Here is a 17,863-nt window from a genome sequence, read left to right on the forward strand (position 1 = left end):
GGGACAGCGTAGCGGGTGCCTGCGTCCCCAGTGGCACAGCTTCAGGGCATTGTTTTGTCACCTCCAGGGCGAGGAGTGGGCAGAAGAACAGGCTGTGCGGGCAGGGACTCCCCTGCTTGGCCAGGCAGTGCCGAGAGCCCGAGCCCCCGTGGCCGCAGCCCCCCTAGGGTCCCCTAGCCCAGGCAGATGTGAAATCCAGCCGCAGGGCGCAAGCTCGGCCGAGACACGCGCTAAAAATGAATATTAAACTAAAGAAGCGACAGGCTGCTTTCTCTTAGGGATCAGTGTTTTCAGCATAGCCGCACGAGCACCTACTCCCAACGCCAAGGGGTGTACGGCGGCTGGGCTTCTCCACGTTCAGCCTTATCGGGGGAAATGATGTTCTTGACATGAATGAAGCTGTGGGAAACTCCGACTGACCTCATCGCCCTGAGCACCTTCACGTCGCTATCGCATCACCTCACTGCCCTGAGCGGGCACAGCCAAAAGCAGCAGGTACCCCATCGGAGCTCGACTGCTCCGGCGGTGACTGCACACCGAGGGGCAAAAGGCAAAATAAAGCCAGGCTGGGTTACGCTAGAGCTGGAAAATATCCGACTAAACGGTGACCTGAGCGCCTGCTCACACATCCACAGCCAAACACACGGAGATTTTTCCTGACCCAATAAACCTCCTGGGAGATCGACACCAGACCCCTCCCCTACAAAAACCCTCCAGCCCCTCCGACAGCAAATGGGCTCGTTCTCCATCTCACCTCTGGCCCTGCAGCGTCTCCCATCAATAGACTATGATGAAAAACTCATTCCAAAAAAACTCCGTGCGGTAAATAACATTTTCCATCCAGAGGGTTGCCTGACAGCAATGACTCGAGCAATCCTGCCTCTTGCAGCGTAAAAATAAATTGTAAACGAAAATGGGTGATTTCTCCTCTCTACCATCTGCTATTAGCGGAAATAATAACCGACGGTGCCAGCAGCCATGCCTGGACACCATCTCGCTCTGTCCACTCCATCCCCGCTACTTCTGCGGGGCCAGGACGGATCAGGTGTTCCCTTCAGACGCTCTTTAATCTGTTCGCAGCGTCTGTTCTCCCGATGACTATTGCTTTGTCAGAACCACAATAAAGGATACAAATGCTTTTACACTTTCGATGCAAAGATAACGGGCTTCAGAGAGTATCTGGGAATCCGAATCGGCCGAGATGCAGGAAACTAGACATTAACTAAGACCACTGAGACCAGTATTTAGGTCAGTTTGTTTAATCCTCAGGAGTCTCAGCTGCTAACCCAATTAGAGTTAAGTACAATAAGTAAACAACCTTTTCTATGTTGGGACCTCTCTGAATCGTACTGGTACCTCCCCCCCGACGCATCTGCTTGGAGACGCTTTTGACCACGTCTATATAAACCTGATTTGAGTTGGCCAGACACAGTCTGAGCGCATCCTTCAATAAACATAATTAACAGCCTACATATTACAGTCAGAATTAGGCTCAGTTTGAGAAAGATCAGGTTCCTTTAAGTCTCCATGTGCTACAAATGCCCGGTTACAGACGTCAAGCTAATCTTGTACCGTGCTGCCAGTGTGAGAAATTAAATAAAAAATAAAAATTAAGATAAATATTAAACATGAGACGGGATATGTGAGATGTCATAGTCCTGCCAGCGCCACGTGTCTGTGTATCCAAACAAGCCAAGTAACCCTCCTGCAGCTCGTTTTCTAAAACCCAGCGTACAAACGCGCCCCGTTCTTGGCACCCTGCATCGCCCGGGTCACAACTCGGGCAAAAGGCACCCCCGCGACCCAGTTTGGGCGCCCATCTCCGACAACGACAACGGAGCGAGAGCCCCCGCCCCAGACCACCTCGCTTTGGCGGCTGGGAGGCTCCCCCCCGCCTGGACCACGCGTGGCCGAGGGCGGCATCGGGGCCGGGGCCCCCTCCCCGCGCCGGCCACCGGCACCGCGGCAGGAGCATCGCAGCACTTCTACACCGCTCCGTCTGCAAAACTGTTAGAGAAAACACTATTTTGGAGACGCTCGCTCTGGGGATTCGTGGGCAAAGCCAGGTAGGAACGGTTTCCAAAGGTGCCGGGCGCCCAGCAGGCTTTCGAAACTCCCCAGGCTGGACCCTGCTGACATGTAAGTGCCCCCCACCTCCCTCTCCGCCAACTCAGCCGCCTCCTGAGGACACCCCCTTCAATGTCACGGGGCGCAGGGGCATGGCATCACCCTCTCATGGCAGGCAAATATACACAATCCCTCCGTGAACCTGCCCAGCGTGCCGCTGGCAGCGCAGGCAGGGCCCCGCAGGCAGCACAGGGCAGCAGGCAGCAGGCACGCTCGTGCTCCCACTGCAGGGCACAAGACCCGGCAGCCAGCGCAGGAGCAGTGGTGGGGGACGTGGGACTGCCCTTTCCAGGGCAACTGACCCCCAGAAAAGTCCAGCTGTGTTTTTAACCTGCCCCCAGAGGTCTCCCCCCAAGCCGGGGCGCTGGCACCCACCGCAGCAGCACCGTTTCCAGAGCCGTACCCCCAACAAGGATCCCCACCTTCTTTTGCAAAGGCAGCGCCAGGCGCCAGCCTGAGAGGTGACGGGCCCCATCGCTTCAAGGTAACACCAGGGATGGCCGGCCATGGCAGATTTATGTCAACGCCTGGCCCATCACCTTCCTCCTCCTGATGAAGAGGAGACGGAGGAGCCTGCACCGACATGCCCTGCGCCGTGCAACCAGCCCGGGGAGGAGCCGGCGGCGCTGCTGGGGAGCTCTGGTGTGTCCCCCGAGGGCTGGGAATGAAACAGCTCCACCCGATCCTCATGTCAGAAACTAAAAGCATTTCGCTTTGCTTATAGCTATTCCTTAGATTCTTTCTTTCGCGCTCCCGGCTGTTTGGCGGGGTTGCGGCTTCGGTGGTCCAGGCGCGCCGGCAGCATCGCACAGGCAGCTGGCCGGGCATCCCAGGCTGCTCCCCTCCGCTCTGACCCTGCAGGACCAGCCTCACCAATGCTTCCCAACACCCCCAGCAGATGCAAAACCCTCCGGCAAACCGCCGCGCCTAGAAGCGCAGCAACGGGACCAGCCCGCGGTACGATTTCTCCCCTGTGCATGGTGTGGATCCCAGGCTCGTGTTTTCCTGCATTACGTCTTTCCCAAATTCATCCCTTCTGGCTTTTCGGCTCACATCAGCGTAGAGGCTTAGTTTTAATTTTAAGCCAAATAAGCACGATTGTATCTATTTCCCTCAAGATGATAAGGCACATCGCAGGCTGGATTTGCAATCTCACTACTTCATTTACTTAGTCCTTCTTGGAAAACAGATAAGCTTGCCCATCTAACGGCAGCATGCACGCCCGCACTTTATCACAGCGATGCCTCTGTCTTTTCACGAAGAACTGGAAATGCTCAAATTATTAACTATCAAAGCAGAACACTTTAGAAATGATAGAACGGCACAGAAATTGTAAAGGAAAGCAGATCAGTTGTCTGGAAATCTCCCAACAGCTAATACGCTGAAATTGTAATCTAAATGTCTTTTTGTTTTGAATTGTCTGGGATTAGGGTTGGGAAAAGACTCAATTATTCTACTCAAACTCTTCTGAATTATTTATGAAAACCAAATAAAGGATAAATTGGGCACTGATGAACCGAGGACCTGGCGGTGGAGAGAAAGTTGGGTACCAGAAAACAAGCAATTTTCCCTCAATAGGAGTGTTTACTGTTTCTCCTTGTCCGCAGGAGCCGACAAATTGTCTCGGAGGCTCAGCTGCTCCGCACCCCGCGCCCCCGCCGCAGCCCTGCCCAGGCTCCGTCCTCCCCTTCCAGCCCGGCAGCGGGATCCAGTTTATTGCCTATCGATTTGCCGGCAACAGAGGTGGCCAAACCAAGAGGTTCACTGTATTACCTCTGCTCGCTCGGGAACCTCAGGCAGGTTTCAGCGATGCTCGGAGATGCATTGCACCGATGCCCAGGGGCCAGCCTCACCCTTCGCTAGCGTCAGCTTTGGACATGGGGAAAAAGAACATGAAGTTACAAAATCCCAAGGTATTTTTGCCTTCATACTTCCAAGCGAGAGGGACTAGGAGTCGGGGTTGGCCTGCTCGTGCAGCTTCAGACCCCAGGCAGAAGAAAGGCACACGGAGAAAACCTCCCTCGCGGTCCCCGCTGACCCCACAGCCGCACGGATGAGCAACGAGGAGCGTTGCAGGGCAAGGGCAAAAAAACATAAATGAGGTGCCCAACGTTCTCCCGGGAGCTGCAGCAGGGAGGCGAACCCAGGAGCTCCGGCCAGGGGCTGCACCTCTCGCTCGCCCTTGCCAGCTCCAGCACCCACGGCAGAACCGTGCCTGCACCCCACCACCTGCACCCACCGCCGCCCGCCCACACTGCCTGCGGCACAATGGATTATACACGCAAAACACACGCGGCTGCGGATAGTAAAGTGATGGATTAAGAGTAAGAGTTGATAAAAATACTCCTAAAGACACCGTTCCTCGGCACAAGTGTATCCGAGGAAGCAGCAGCAAACCATCAAGTACGGCGTGAAAGCAGCAGCCGATGCAGCAGCCTCCTTCACCTCCTCTGCCGTGCCCAAAGCAGCCCTGCGGCTGCGCACCGCGGCTTCCCAGCCGGCTCTCCCGGCTCGCATCCGTGCCGCTCATACACGGGGTGCCAGGTTAGCTCCCAGTGTGACCACAGCGACCTCACATCACGGACCAGGCTCTACCAGAGCAGCCCGAGGAGGACACCGACCTCCCCCGGAGGTCCAACACAGAGGTCCTGCTGCTCCGGCTGTCCCACCAGCCGTGCGGAGAAGCTGCCTGATCGCACGCGCAGTCCCGTCCGGATCTTTCTGTGCGGGAAACAACTTCTGGGCAATTATTGCTCCCTGGACTGAAGAACTACTGGGTAGTCACAGACTCGAGTTCACCCCTCCTGTCCCAGCACCACCACTGCCAGCCAGCTCGGGGTCAGCTCCACTCCCAAGGCCTGCAAGTCTTTAAGCTACCCTTGGCGCTCACATCGCACCGGCCAGGCAAGCCTGTATTACCGATCTCTACCACTTCCCCATCATTTCAGCCCACCAGTCTGCAATGTTGGACTGACTGCCTCCCCAGGACAGCCGGTCCCAGCAGTCCAGGAACGTGAAAAGTCACTGGGACACCAAAGCTATTGCATTCTCCAAGGATACACCAATATTTTTTGTTATTTCTGTAATTTGCTGTTGTGAAGCAAAAGCTGTATTGTTTTTACCTCCAAAAACAAACAACAACAACAAAAAAAACAAGCTAATTAAGTATAACACATCTTCCGATTTTCACATCCCAATGCTTTACTGGGATCCAGTCTGGTGTGGGAAGGATGCTCCTGTGGTTCCGGCAGGGACCTGCAAGGCAGGAGTTCGATTCAGCTCCTCCCTGAGCCACCTCGTACACCAGCCGCTCTCCCTCGCAGAGGGTCCGCCGCTTCACCCGCAGCCCTTCCCGGCACCCCCAAGACATCTGAGATGCGGGGCACCTCCAGGGGCTCTGGCATGCACCAACATCAATTTGTTGAATGCTTGGACAACCTCAAAGAGAAACACTCACCCCCGGGAGGCGACGCCGTGGCACGCGGTGCCTCGCTGCGACGGGCACGCTGCGACGCACCAGGAACCCTTCGCAAAGGACTTCCAGGCTGTCTTCCACCTCCTCCGTCTCTCCCCCGGCCGGCCAGCCCCTCTCCGAGCCTCTCCACCACCTTTCTGTGCAATCCTCGCATCGATTTTCAGGTTCTCCGACTCGCTCACAAACCCCTCTGGCAAAGCCGCCCGGCGATCTCGCCGCCATTCAGCTCCCGCTTCACGTGCTCCGCCGAGGACCCGTCTTTCCAAGTGACTGCGCTGTAGGTCTGAGGCTGCCAATTACCCCCTTAACCCCAAATACCGACCCGAACACACAGAATTCGGACCCCGTGGTAACGACTCGCCGCTCGCACGAAACCAGCTCCTGGGCGAGAGCCCAAGAGCCGTATCTGTTTTGGGCTTTAAATCGAAACAAAAAGGAACGCTCGTCTACCGCTGGGTTTAATTAGCTTTTACAACAGCGGCCGGCCCAGGGACCGCCGTGCGGGATCCAGCGCGGACGATCGCACCCGGCGCGGCGGCGCAGCCTCGGCATCACCCAACACGGGGACGCAGCCGGGGCCGCCGGCTCCAAGCGCCTGCTGCAAACCAGCCCGGGTGAAAACCGGCTCCGAAGGGACCAGGCGGCTCAGCCAAACACAGATGGGCTCCAGCAAGCCGAGCCCCGCGCACAAGGCTTTCCGAGACCGCAGGAATTGTGCTTTAGACCTTGCTCTTGGGGCAGAGGGACAGGCTCCGTCCCTGCTCCCCGTCCCGGGATGGGATGCATTTTTGTTTATATGCAAAAACATCCGTACCCCTGAAAAGTTTTAGCAAAAAAACCCCCACCAAACCACAAACCCTTTCCAAAGCACTCCACACTGCAAAGCACAGGCATGAAACACAAGAGAAATGAAGCCCGTCATTCAAAACCAAGCACGTGCTGGGAAGTGATGGCTAGGGAGAGGGCAGACAGGAGAGGTGGGAAGGGCCTGGCCACAGTCCGCGTCCCAAAAATCACATTTGAATCTGCTCCCTCCCATAACCCAACCAATCTGCAACCCTCCCCCAGCGCCCTCGCAGCCGCCGCAGCCACGCGGGCTCTGGCACGGGTGACCTCCCCCCAGCTCCGAGCATCGCTTTGAAGGACGGGCAGCAGCGGGTCACTGCACAAGGGATGCGGGAGTGCTTTCTGACACTGAGAGAACAGGTTTTCTTTAGGTTTTGGTTCAACACTCTTCCCCCCCCTCCCCGGACTGCCCTCCTGGCAGCCGTGTCCCGTGCAACCCCCAGCCAAAAGCCCCTTCCTCCCTCCACGCCGGGAGCAGGGCAGCCTCCGGCTCCCTCCTCGTTTCCAGCCAGCGCTATTAGCCCTTCGCTCTCTCAAGCATAAAATTGTTTGTTGTAGCTCATGAGTCACAAGGATTTTTAGAGAAAGAGAAAACAACGGGAACAATGGGAGCCCTGGGAATAGTTTTTGGTTGTACAAACTGTCTTCGTATCAGCTTGAGCCGGCACCTCTGCGGGTGCAGCCCTTGGCTGCGCAGCCCCGCTCCCCTCTGGCCCCCAGCCCCATTGCCCTGCCAGTACATGACATTTCTCCAGCCTTTTCCAAAATGAAACCAGCAGCGATATTCGGTAGCAAAGCTCCAAAACGCAGCAATGCCTGGTGTGTGTTTGTAAGCAGTGATATTATCTGCCTGTGGGGAAAAAAAATACTTACTCTCATGTTCGTTCGGGAGCCAGCCTGCTATCTCTTCATCTAGTCTTGTTCCCTCTCGAAACGCTGAACGTTAAAGATTCAATGAACAACAGAATTTAAAATAGGAACAAGGAGCACTTTTGTCTGGCCCTTCTCAGCATTCAGAAGACAATGGTATTAATCTGTTATCCCCACGCCGGCTTGGGAAAAGTGACAAAGCCACTGCAGTCAAATCTTTCAACAGAGACGGATTTTCTCCTCATCCAGCCCGGCAAAAGCGTGTCCAGTCTTGCTCGGCCGTACTCATAAATGCCATTCTTCAGGCATGGAGAGTGCAGGGACTAAACTCACATTGCACTGGGCCATTATAGACCTATCGCAGGGGAAAAAGCCAAGATCTAATGCACCGAGAATTACTTTTTAGAAGGGAAACAATGAGGATGTTTGTTAAAAGGGTTAAATCCTCATAAAGAGATATAAAAAGACATGTTTCAAAACACGGAAGCAGTATCTAAACAAGGCCAGCAGAAAATAACGTAAATTGTATAAATTTGTGGTTTCCCCTTCATCTTGAACCCTGCCTGCAGCTGCAGTCCCCTCATCTCCAGAGGGTCCGGACCGCAGGAGAAGGGCGACGAGGATGTCCGGTGAGCTGAGCAGCGCCCGCATGAGAGCCGAGACTGCACAGGGCTCTTCAGCTTAGAAACGGGACGGCCGGAGGGGAGTCAGGCTGGGGGCGGGGGTCGTACAAAAAAGCAGGATTCCCCCCCGCTAAGATTTCTAGCAGTGCGACTCATTGCCGGGTAGCGTTTTGGGCAGCGCACAGCTCCGGCGCGAACGACGAGCGCATCAGGTGAGGCAGTGACTCAGGCAGCATCCGAGGGAGACCCCGGGCCGCTGACGGCTGGGAGCCGGCAGACAGAACCCGCGACCGTCATTACACACTTGCCTTGTTCTTATATTCCCTCCTTAGACGCTGACGCCCGTTCCCTGTCAGGAACAGGAGGGCTGGGCGGCCGCAGTCTGAGCAGCGAGGCTCGCGCTCGCATCCGCAGCAGCCCCGGAGCCGGGGGCTGGGTTTCGCTAACGTGCCACGGAAAGCAGCAGGAATCCACGCTGCAGGCACACCTCGCACCCCGCTGCAGATTCGGCACCCAAGACGGGGAGGACCCGAGCGAGCATCCCTCCCTCCAGCTCCCGGGGCAGCATCTCCTCGCGGGGCTCCGCAGCCCGCCATGGGTACCGGCCACCACGCTCCGCTCGAGACCAGGTTCAGAGGCAAACGAGCTCTAACGAGATTAATTCAAATGACCAGATTGGTAGGCTGCCGTCGGCGCAGATGCAAGAACCTGCTGGCAGCCGCCCGGATTCATCCTCTGCCTACGGGCGAAGGCAGGGCAGGAGAGCCGTGCCCACGCCCGGGGCAGCGTCGGCATCGCGCCGGGGCTCTGCCCCGAGGTGCGGGCTGCCCAGGCGGTGCGGGGGACGACGACTGTCACCTCTGCACGGGAGGCAGCCGAGACGGCGGCCTGGTGCCTGGGACACGTCAGCAAAGAGCCCGGGCAGAGCCCCGTGACAGGCACAGATAAATATAATCGCCCTCCTGGCAATGGCCCCCTTCGCGGATGTTTACAAACAGCTCAGTACTTTTCCATGTTAAGAAGCTTGTTTTTCCAGATGCCTTGTATCGGGTGGTTTTTAATGTGTATAGTTAATCCCTTCTCACAGTCTTTCATAATAAACATCAACCCCTGACCTGGCTAATAACTATGTTAACGCTAATGCTTTTGATTTTTTTATCTCCTGCTCGGGTTGTCAGGGGGAATGCAGACAGCAGCTCGGCGAGAAACGGGGACGCGACTTCGGCGCACACAAACCCCCCGCTCCCCCAGCCTCCGGCATCGCCCTCGGGCCGTGCCCGGACCCTCTGCACCTGGACAGCAGCTCAGCTCTCGACAAAGCTACGAGCCATGTGTAAACCTGGAGTTTTGAGTTACTGTTTGAAAAGGTTTGTCCAGCCCCAAAACGTCTGGGGCAGACTGCCTGGGGGGGTGCAACATCTGATAATAATTCATTGCACGCTCCGTGTCACCCTCCCGTGGTTTCCACCTTCAACAGGACAGCAAAGAGAAAGACGTCTCCCATGGAGGAGGTTTGACAGCGGGGTGGTTTATGCTTTACCCTCCTCAGTACCTGATCCAGCGGGACATGATGTCTGTCCCGGTCCGTGCCTGAAATCCTCCAGGGCTCCTGTGAGAAATCCTCCAGGATGGGCTAAACCCTGCGGCGTCTCCCGGATGATGGGGAAGTGGATCCCGCGCATGGACCAGACAGTTCATGGGTGCTCACAGGAGGAGCGTAAGTTGGGTCACTTGTGGAAAGGGTTGGAAGGTGCTGTCATAGAGGAAATCCATACACCAGCGCTCACTGGAGTGACCTCCAAACCATCACCGTGCACCGCTACGGGTTTCGGACCCACCAGGCGGGGCAATCCTATGTCCAACCCCAGGGACGGTCCAAGGCTCTCCCGACCCCTGGGTTTCACCTGGAGCTGGGCTCAAGCAGACCTGGATGCCAGCAGCCGCGAGGGAGATGCAGGGTAAGGGGAGTAAAGCCGGGATCTGGACCGGTCCCATCTGCTCAGGTTCCCACCACGCTTTTGTAAAAGATGGGTTTGTCAGCTTGAGCATCCTGGCCCAACTCCAACTCCAGTAATTACACATCGCCTCCCCAAATTCCCCTGGAGTTTCAGTTCAGATATGCCATCAGGGTTCACTTTCTGTCCCAACTGTTGCTAAGCTAGGCGCTGTTAAGCTTTTGCTCCACTTTATTTGTTCCAGAGCTACATTTCACTGAGAACCATCCTCTGGGCATAACAGAGCATGAAGCGGAGGGATGAGCCTGGCCTCCGTGGGCCCCACATCTGACGTCTCCCCAGATGCCACGGACTAAGATCCAGTTTTCCCTCCAGCTGTTGTAGAGCAGCAAAACTTGGATCCGGCTCTGACCATTCTTCGTAAAGTGCAGAAGCATTTTCCCTTGGAGTCTCGGGCTTATATCCAGTAACTTCATTAGCAGCCAGGTAAGCTCCTAGCTGGCTGATAAAGCTAATTCATATTGAAGACAAAAGCATGTCTGTACCAGTGATGTGGAAAGAGATCTCTCAACGCAGGCTCTTTTGGAGGAGGATTTTACCGGGCAGGGTGGCACGTGTGGCACTGCCGGTGACGCCCGGGTCACACCGTTGCACAGTCTGACACCGGGCATCGCCGCGGGGCTCCTGAAGGCACCTACACAGCTAACCCGATGCCTTTACAGACACATCGGGCACAGGGATGGGCAGTTACTTCAAAGGAGGGGTAACAGTGTCCCAGGAGGAGGAGATGCCCTGAGTGCTTCACTTTTTCAGTGGGGGATTCAGCTCACAGAATATACGCCCTCCCCATTTCAAGAGACGCATCTATAATTAAAAAAAAAATGACATTACCAGCCCTAATGCGCAACTTTCCGATGGCCTTGTCAGCAGCCAGTGACATCTGCACCCCTGGTTCTTTGCTCTCTGGAGTGTTTCCAATTATCTCAGCTGGTAGTAACAGCTTTTCAGCCCCTCTCCTCACCCAAGGCACAAACAACTCTGCCTACCACCAACACGTTAGCTATACCCATGTAAATCTGTCAGCGTGATAAGAACCAAGCGCAGCTGTAATTCAGGCCAGTGACCACAGGAAAACCTCAAAATCTCTACTCGATGCAAAGGGAGGATGTTAGAGAGGTTTGTGCTTACCGGGCCACAGCCTCAGGAGAAGCCTAACGCAGGGGCTTGGGAAGGAGCTTCACCCACTCCTCAACTTAGCTCTGACTCCGAACCCCGGTCCAGAGGCGGGGGAATGTGAGAACGATGTCCCTCTGGCTTTGCTCACGCTGCTCTCGCAACGAGGAAGACCACCGCTAAACGCTGCAGTTGCTACAACAGCAGCTCGTGCCTAGTACAGTTTCCACGTCTACCGGAAATGCGTCCGAGGCACGCGAGGGGAAGCAGGGCACAGCATCATCCCTCCCCACGGGAAACGCAGCTCCTCCCGACCCCGTCCCAGACCCTGCACCGCGGAGCCGGCAGGGACGGCGTGGGCAATGCCCCCCGGGGTGGGCAGCGCTGCCCGGAGCAGCCAGGAGCGAGGGAAAGCCCCGCAGCAAGGTCAGACACCGACGGCCTCGGCTTAATGCCCTTGAGCCCCGTGACAGGAGGAAACAACACAACATAATCTCCAGCTCAGCTGTGCTGTCTCTCATTTCATGGCTCTCCCCACCTCCCGCTTACTCAGGAGGAGCGGCCTCCATGCCGCCGAGCCGCGCTCCCCCGGCATCGGTGCTACGGCCTGTGCCATAAATGAAAGGGCTGCGGAACCGCAGCACGGAGCCAGCTCCACGCTGCAGGACCTCCCAATGCCACCAAACCCAAGGTCTCCCCGCTTGCATCAACAGGAAACCCCCCTGGGGGCTCACGCTCCTGATGGAGTGGGCACAAGGACCTCCCCCTTCATCTGAGATGCCCACCAGGTACCTCCACCAGGTACCTCCATCGGGGGGTACCTCATTGGGTACCTCCACCGGGTACCTCCACCGGGTACCTCCATCGGGGGTACCTCCACGGGATACCTCCATCGGGGGTACCTCCACCGGATATCTCCATCGGGGGTACCTCCACCAGGTACTTCCACCAGGAGTACCTCCATCGGGGGTACCTCCACCGGGTACCTCCACCAGGTACCTCCATCGGGGGTACCTCCACCGGATATCTCCATCGGGGGTACCTCCACCAGGTACTTCCACCAGGAGTACCTCCATCGGGGGTACCTCCACCGGGTACCTCCACCAGGTATCTCCATCGGGGGTACCTCCACCTGCTCCCTCCCAGCAGAGATGAGCAGGAAGCTAAGGCTGGCACTGCCGGTGGGAGTGCGTGGCTCGGCAGCGTGGCCCACTGTGGCTTCTCAGAGGATGCCCTGCCCTGGCACCCACCACCCACAGCCAGCCAGGGGCACACCAGTTGCCACCACATCTGGGCAAGTCTGGCCCCGGGGGAAAGCTCTCCTTTGGCAAAAGCCTAAACGCTCACGTACCTCAGAGGGCTTCTTCTCCTTCTGCCGTGACCAGGTGGATTTGGTATTCGGAATTTTGGAGCATCTGGAGGCAGGTGTGGTGTGACCTGCAACAAGGCAACAGAGACACGTTACATGAAAAAAGAGATGAAGTTTTTTTCTGTACCTTTGTCACCAGCCCCACTGCCGCTACTACAGCAGCAACCAACACTCTGGGTCAACGCTAAGAGGTGACAAGACCTTGACACAGCATTATTTCTGTGCACATCCCAGGGTACTTCACCAAAATAGATTAACATCACTTTCCTGCTGCTAGAGATGATGAAACAGAGACCTCTGAAGTTTAAAAAGACTGTTGTGAAACACAGACATCAGAATTGCAAAACCAAAGTCGTGAGTAAGAACGGCTTCTAAGAGGGAATGAGCCAGGGCTAGCAGTCCTGGAACCAGGAATCAGGAATTAGGGAGATAAGACCAAAAATTTTCTAACAAGGATGCTTAAAGACAAGAATCTGAACTGCTCGAAGACTTCAGACCCCATGGTCAAAAATATTGACCAAATTGGGTAAAACTCCTCTTCCCGTGCCAGGACGAGTAGCTTCCACACCCTCAGCAACCCACTCTGCATCTAGTGGGAGCCACACAACAGGACACACCAAGCAAATGCTCTTTCCACTTCCCAGCAGTAAGAGAGTATTTGCTTTGGGATTTGGGATTACTTTACTCTAGGAGTACTATGAATGGTCTCTCATCATCCTGTCTGGAGCAGTATCATCACCAGCGCTACCACCTCCACAAGCCAAGGGCAGTTGAAGCTTGAAATGTTCTGGGACCTTTATGTTATTAACCTTTATTTCCAACCCATAGGTGTTACCATCACTACTAGTACCAGTAAAAAAAAAAAAAAAAAAAAAGCTGTATGGATTTGGTAATAATAAACTAATTACTGGAATCTGTTTACAATCGTGATAATGGCTGGGTCTTCCGTACAGCAGAATCCCTTCAGTTCCCAATACACAAAAATGCTTTGGTGGGGGTGCAACAAATTAACTATCGCCGGGCCTATTTAACGCTGATTTTATCCTCGGATGGGTGAATGAGAAGAAACACCACCGTGTACGTAAGCAAATGCCAAACAAGACGGAGCCAGGCACGCCGGGACTTCAGGAGGGGCTCTGGGCTGGGAGCAGAGCTGGCTGTCCCCAGCACGGTGCCACCACGGTGGGAAATGTCCCTCCCTCCGCCAGCTCCGGCAGTCGAATCCCTCATGAGCCCAGATAAACCTCCCGCGCCTATTTCTGCTCGCAGGGGAGGAGGCACTAGTTCACCTCGCGCCTTTTACTTGATAAACCCGCTTTCTTCTACTTCATAAAACGAAGACCAGATTTGATGGCATCAGTTCCCAAACTGCTTTTATGACTGCAGTGTCAGGCTCCCGGTCATTAAAGCGGGCTCCACAGAAGTGCTTTTTGTTTTATCATTTCCGTACGTAACAGGACCGTGCAGGCAAACCCCACAGCAGAAGTCCCTGCGCTGCAGCCGCCGGGAAACGCCGCTTCACCCGGCGCGCTGCTCGAAGCATCGCAGCAGCAGAGCCACGGTTTATACTGAGAGATCGCGTCACTAATTTCCACCTTGCCCCCTCTTCTCAAGCTACGACGTGGTGCTACAACCACATAGGCTTAGATAACGTGCCACGACCATCCTTCCCCGGTGGAGGCATAAAAGAGAAGGTCATCACTTTGTTTACAATTATGCTGCAGGAGAGCATTTGTCAACAGCTTAGATATCACCTGCAGCATAAATATCCAAGCCCAACAGAGATAAGGCCATGTTGTTTAATACCGTGATTAAAGATGCCTCGCCCCCAAAGGCTGCGAAGCCAGCTAGCGCAGCTCGGCTTGGGAAGCCTTTGGGCATCTGGGGATTAGGAGACGGGAAGTTTGGAGCACAGCTTCCGAAACAAACCCCCTTCTGAGACAGAGATGTTTAATTTTACGAGAAGTGAGGGGTATTGACAAAGCTTGAAACACTTTCCATAAGCACGGCTCGGACCCCCCCGGGCCTCCAGCAGGACGGGGGTCCCCTCCGGCAGCCAAACAGCAGGTTCCCCTCAGCTGTAACGGTGCAAACTCTGTTCACAATGACAATTTTTTTGGCTAAAGCTGTGGGAACGGCAGCCAAACGCAGCAACATCAGCCTTTCCATAACCTCTTGTAATCTCCCCATCATCCTGTTAGGAAAAGGCCCAGAAGTTTAGTGTCTTTAGCAAAGTCCCTTTCGTTCTCAGATATCCAGCAGCCAGATCCTGTAAAGTGTGGAAAGCAAATTCCCAGCACGGCCCAGATGAAATTACTGTGACATTTGTAAGAAACTGAGAGCAACTAGTAGGAAACTCCGGAGCCCAGACAAGGGATTAGACTCGTGCCTCGAGGGTACTGAACACTACGGCACTGCGGTATGTCTGCAGTGGGTGAAACCCTGGAGTAAGTGGGAGAGGAAAGTGCTCTATTTATAGCCAAAATCCAGCACATTTGCACGTTTATTGTTGAGCACATGCCTCTGTGCTTTCCTGAATGAGGATGAAGTGAGGTAGATGTTGAAAAGCAAGCGTGGGCTTGCAAGCTTTGCTGGCTTGTGCCTTATCCCTTTTCCCACATCACTCTTCAGCTCGCAAGAAGGGAACAAGAAGGCTCCAGTTTTACCCTGACTCCAGTAAAAACTTCCCTTTCCCCCAGTACAACTCAGTCAAGAGCTAACTGGTCTCAGGCTGCAGCTGACAGGAAAGGACAACTTGTCTACACAGGGTGTTTGCTTCGTTAGCAGATTTGCAATCAGCAGCTCTTCCTCGCCCAGACTCCTCACACGAAGGAGACGCTCTCATCAGTTAAGAGGAGCCACAGCCGGGCGTTTAAATTGATATCAGCTTGTTCCTGCATTTCTGACAAACCCAGCCCGGCGCACAATTCATTGTGCAGAGACTCCCCAGTAAATGCAGGCTCCTCCACTCTCTGCAAAGTAATTAGTCAAGCGTTTTCCCTGCTGGAGGTGAATCGCTTAGTTATCTTGTTCAAAGCCTTGAATTAAAGGTCTTACTGTCAGTGGTGTCTGAGTTATCACTGCTGATCGAGTACTTGCGTCGTTTTTCTTCCATCTGTAACAAAAGAAATTGAACGTTACACTTAATGCCCGGGAAACTCGTCTCAGCACCAAATCACTGTTATCTCTGAATATCTGCACACCAGTTATCACCAGCCAGTACTTACCCTCACGACAGAAAACTACCCAGGGGCTTAAAAAAGGAAGAAAACAATCCTCATCGTGTTGGTTTTTTTTTAACTTTAAGGGTGCCAGTGTCTCTCTACCAGCCTTCCCCGCTCCTAGGAGATACACCGAGTACACCTTGATCACACAGCTTCCCACAGCAATTTGCCTATGCAGCATCCACGACCACATGTCCCTCCCTCTGCGAGAGCATGGCCAGCGCAGGATGCCCCACCACGGACCCCGCTGCTGCCGGACCGGACGAAAGGCATCCCGAACTACCCGCTTCTGGGCTGCAAGCGAAGCGAAGCGCACAGATGGAAGAATGGAAACCATGCGCGCTCTCGGTATGTCTGCGGGGGAAGTCCGAGCATCGCCGAGCTGAAGAGGACCCCTGTGCACACCGAGCCCGGGGTTTTACCCTCTGACTCATCTTCCCACTCAGGCGGTATTTACTTCTTTTAAGACTTCTGGTGTATCCGTCGCACTGCCAGCGCGCCTTAGCCAAGCCTGAAGCACGCTTCCCATCACCCAGAGCCGCCCTGCCTGCTCCGGCACAGCCGTGCAGCCCCCGCCGGCAACCGCAGCTCCCAGGGGAGGTGAGCAAGCGGCTTCTGCACAGCTTCTCCATCCTCTGGGAGACGAAACCACGCAGCGGGTACCATCGCACCGATTAGCAGGACAAGAGACCCCTTTCAAGCTCGACTGCTGACTTGCTTTGGGACTTTGAACCAGCCACAGAACTGCTTGAAATCAGCAGGTTCTCCTGAACTCGCCCCTCAGGAACCGAGCACTTGGAGCTGAAAGTCAAGTGCCTGTACCAGCAGGTGCTTTTAAAAAAAAAAAAAAAAAAAAGGAAAGAAAAAAGATGTTTTAACTTTTGAAGACCCCAGTTTACCAACGTTTAAAAAGTGGCTGATCAATGTGGTCCCCCCTCCAACACAGGGCTTTGGGAGTTCTGGGTGGAAAGTGCTACCCACGGACCAGACAGCTACCCAACAGGCTGTGAGCTAAAATACGCCCGCAGGAAACAATGTTAATCTTGTGGAAATCTTCCTAATGCTCTCCGAGATATTTTGTAGGAATCTAAGGGTGTTAACGTGGCATACACACTACTGCTTCCACGAGTGGGAAGTGGGAATGATAAAACACTGGGTTTGCGTGGTTCGGTCGCAGCAGGTAGTAGCAGCACACAGACTGGATAGCAAGCTGGAGCATGCCATTCCCCCAAAAACAACAGAAAAAGTTCCACACAAGCATATAAACCCCTTGCAACGCCTGTATTTTACAATATATGTGCTATCTTTTCTCACACCATTATAAGGGAAAATACTACAAAGTACCATAAACGTTTTAACTATCAGTGTCGTGGTAAGGCATTGCCCTGTCAAAACATGATTAAAAATGTTCCTTGAGAATATGGCAATATCAATACTTTCCCCCAGTGATTCAAGGAAAAACAGATGTTATTAAACCAGCCTTGTTCCAAGTAGCCATTAGATTTTGCTTGGGGAAAATGATATTGAAGACAGTTCTAACTACAGTTTACTTATTTTCAGTGGAAATTCCACCTGTACCTTTTAAACTGGTTCCTACTGGCCTGAAGTGGCAAAGAGGCTTTGGGAGCACAAAGCTGGAGCTATGCTTTTATTGATTCTGGAGTTCCTAATCACAGAGATTAAATAAGCTGAAGTCAACGGGGAAAAGAAACACCTGAGCTGAAGCAAGGGAATACTTACCGATACCCAGTGGGATTTCCAGTGTTTCCCATCTTTGCCTTTACAGCAAGACATCACTCTCCTTCCAAGGGAGGGAAAAAGGTCTACCATCAATGTACAGCACAGATGTCAGGATGCTGGGACTGGTTTTGGCTGTGATATCTATGTGAGAAGTTGCACTGATCATGCCTCTAAGTGAACTTGGTCCCCGCATCCTGCTCCTGTCCTACACCTACCTACACAACACACTTTTACACGCTCACTACGTAACAGTATGAATTTATAGTCACACACAGAACTGGTTCACATTGCAGGTAAAATAGTGGCCCCACTTCAGTGAATCATTTTGCCATCATTTGGCAGGATCCAAGACGGCATCCTCTGAACCCAATCGCATTTCAATCACTCCAAATGAAATTCTGGCTTGAGCAAAGTACGGACATCTCTGAACAGAGCCGCAAGGAAAGGCAACCAACGCCTCG

The 17,863-nt window shown here is 54.2% G+C and overlaps 1 protein-coding gene across 1 annotated transcript in view; it reads right to left on the reverse strand.

Annotated features, from left to right (window-relative positions):
• The window catches only part of JADE2 (jade family PHD finger 2), a gene marked incomplete at both ends in the record, with an annotated part of 73,271 nt that extends 57,718 nt beyond the window's left edge, over window positions 1–15,553 (reverse strand). Inside the window, 2 exons of the mRNA XM_082006211.1 lie at window positions 12,421–12,506; window positions 15,496–15,553. Coding sequence (XP_081862337.1) covers window positions 12,421–12,506; window positions 15,496–15,553 — 144 coding nt within the window. The remainder of the gene's footprint in view (window positions 1–12,420; window positions 12,507–15,495) is intronic.
• Between the last annotated feature and the right edge of the window lie 2,310 nt (window positions 15,554–17,863).

The sequence above is a fragment of the Phaethon aethereus genome, assembly GCF_964289735.1.
Source record: "Phaethon aethereus genome assembly, chromosome: 14".
Classification (NCBI taxonomy): domain Eukaryota; kingdom Metazoa; phylum Chordata; class Aves; order Phaethontiformes; family Phaethontidae; genus Phaethon; species Phaethon aethereus.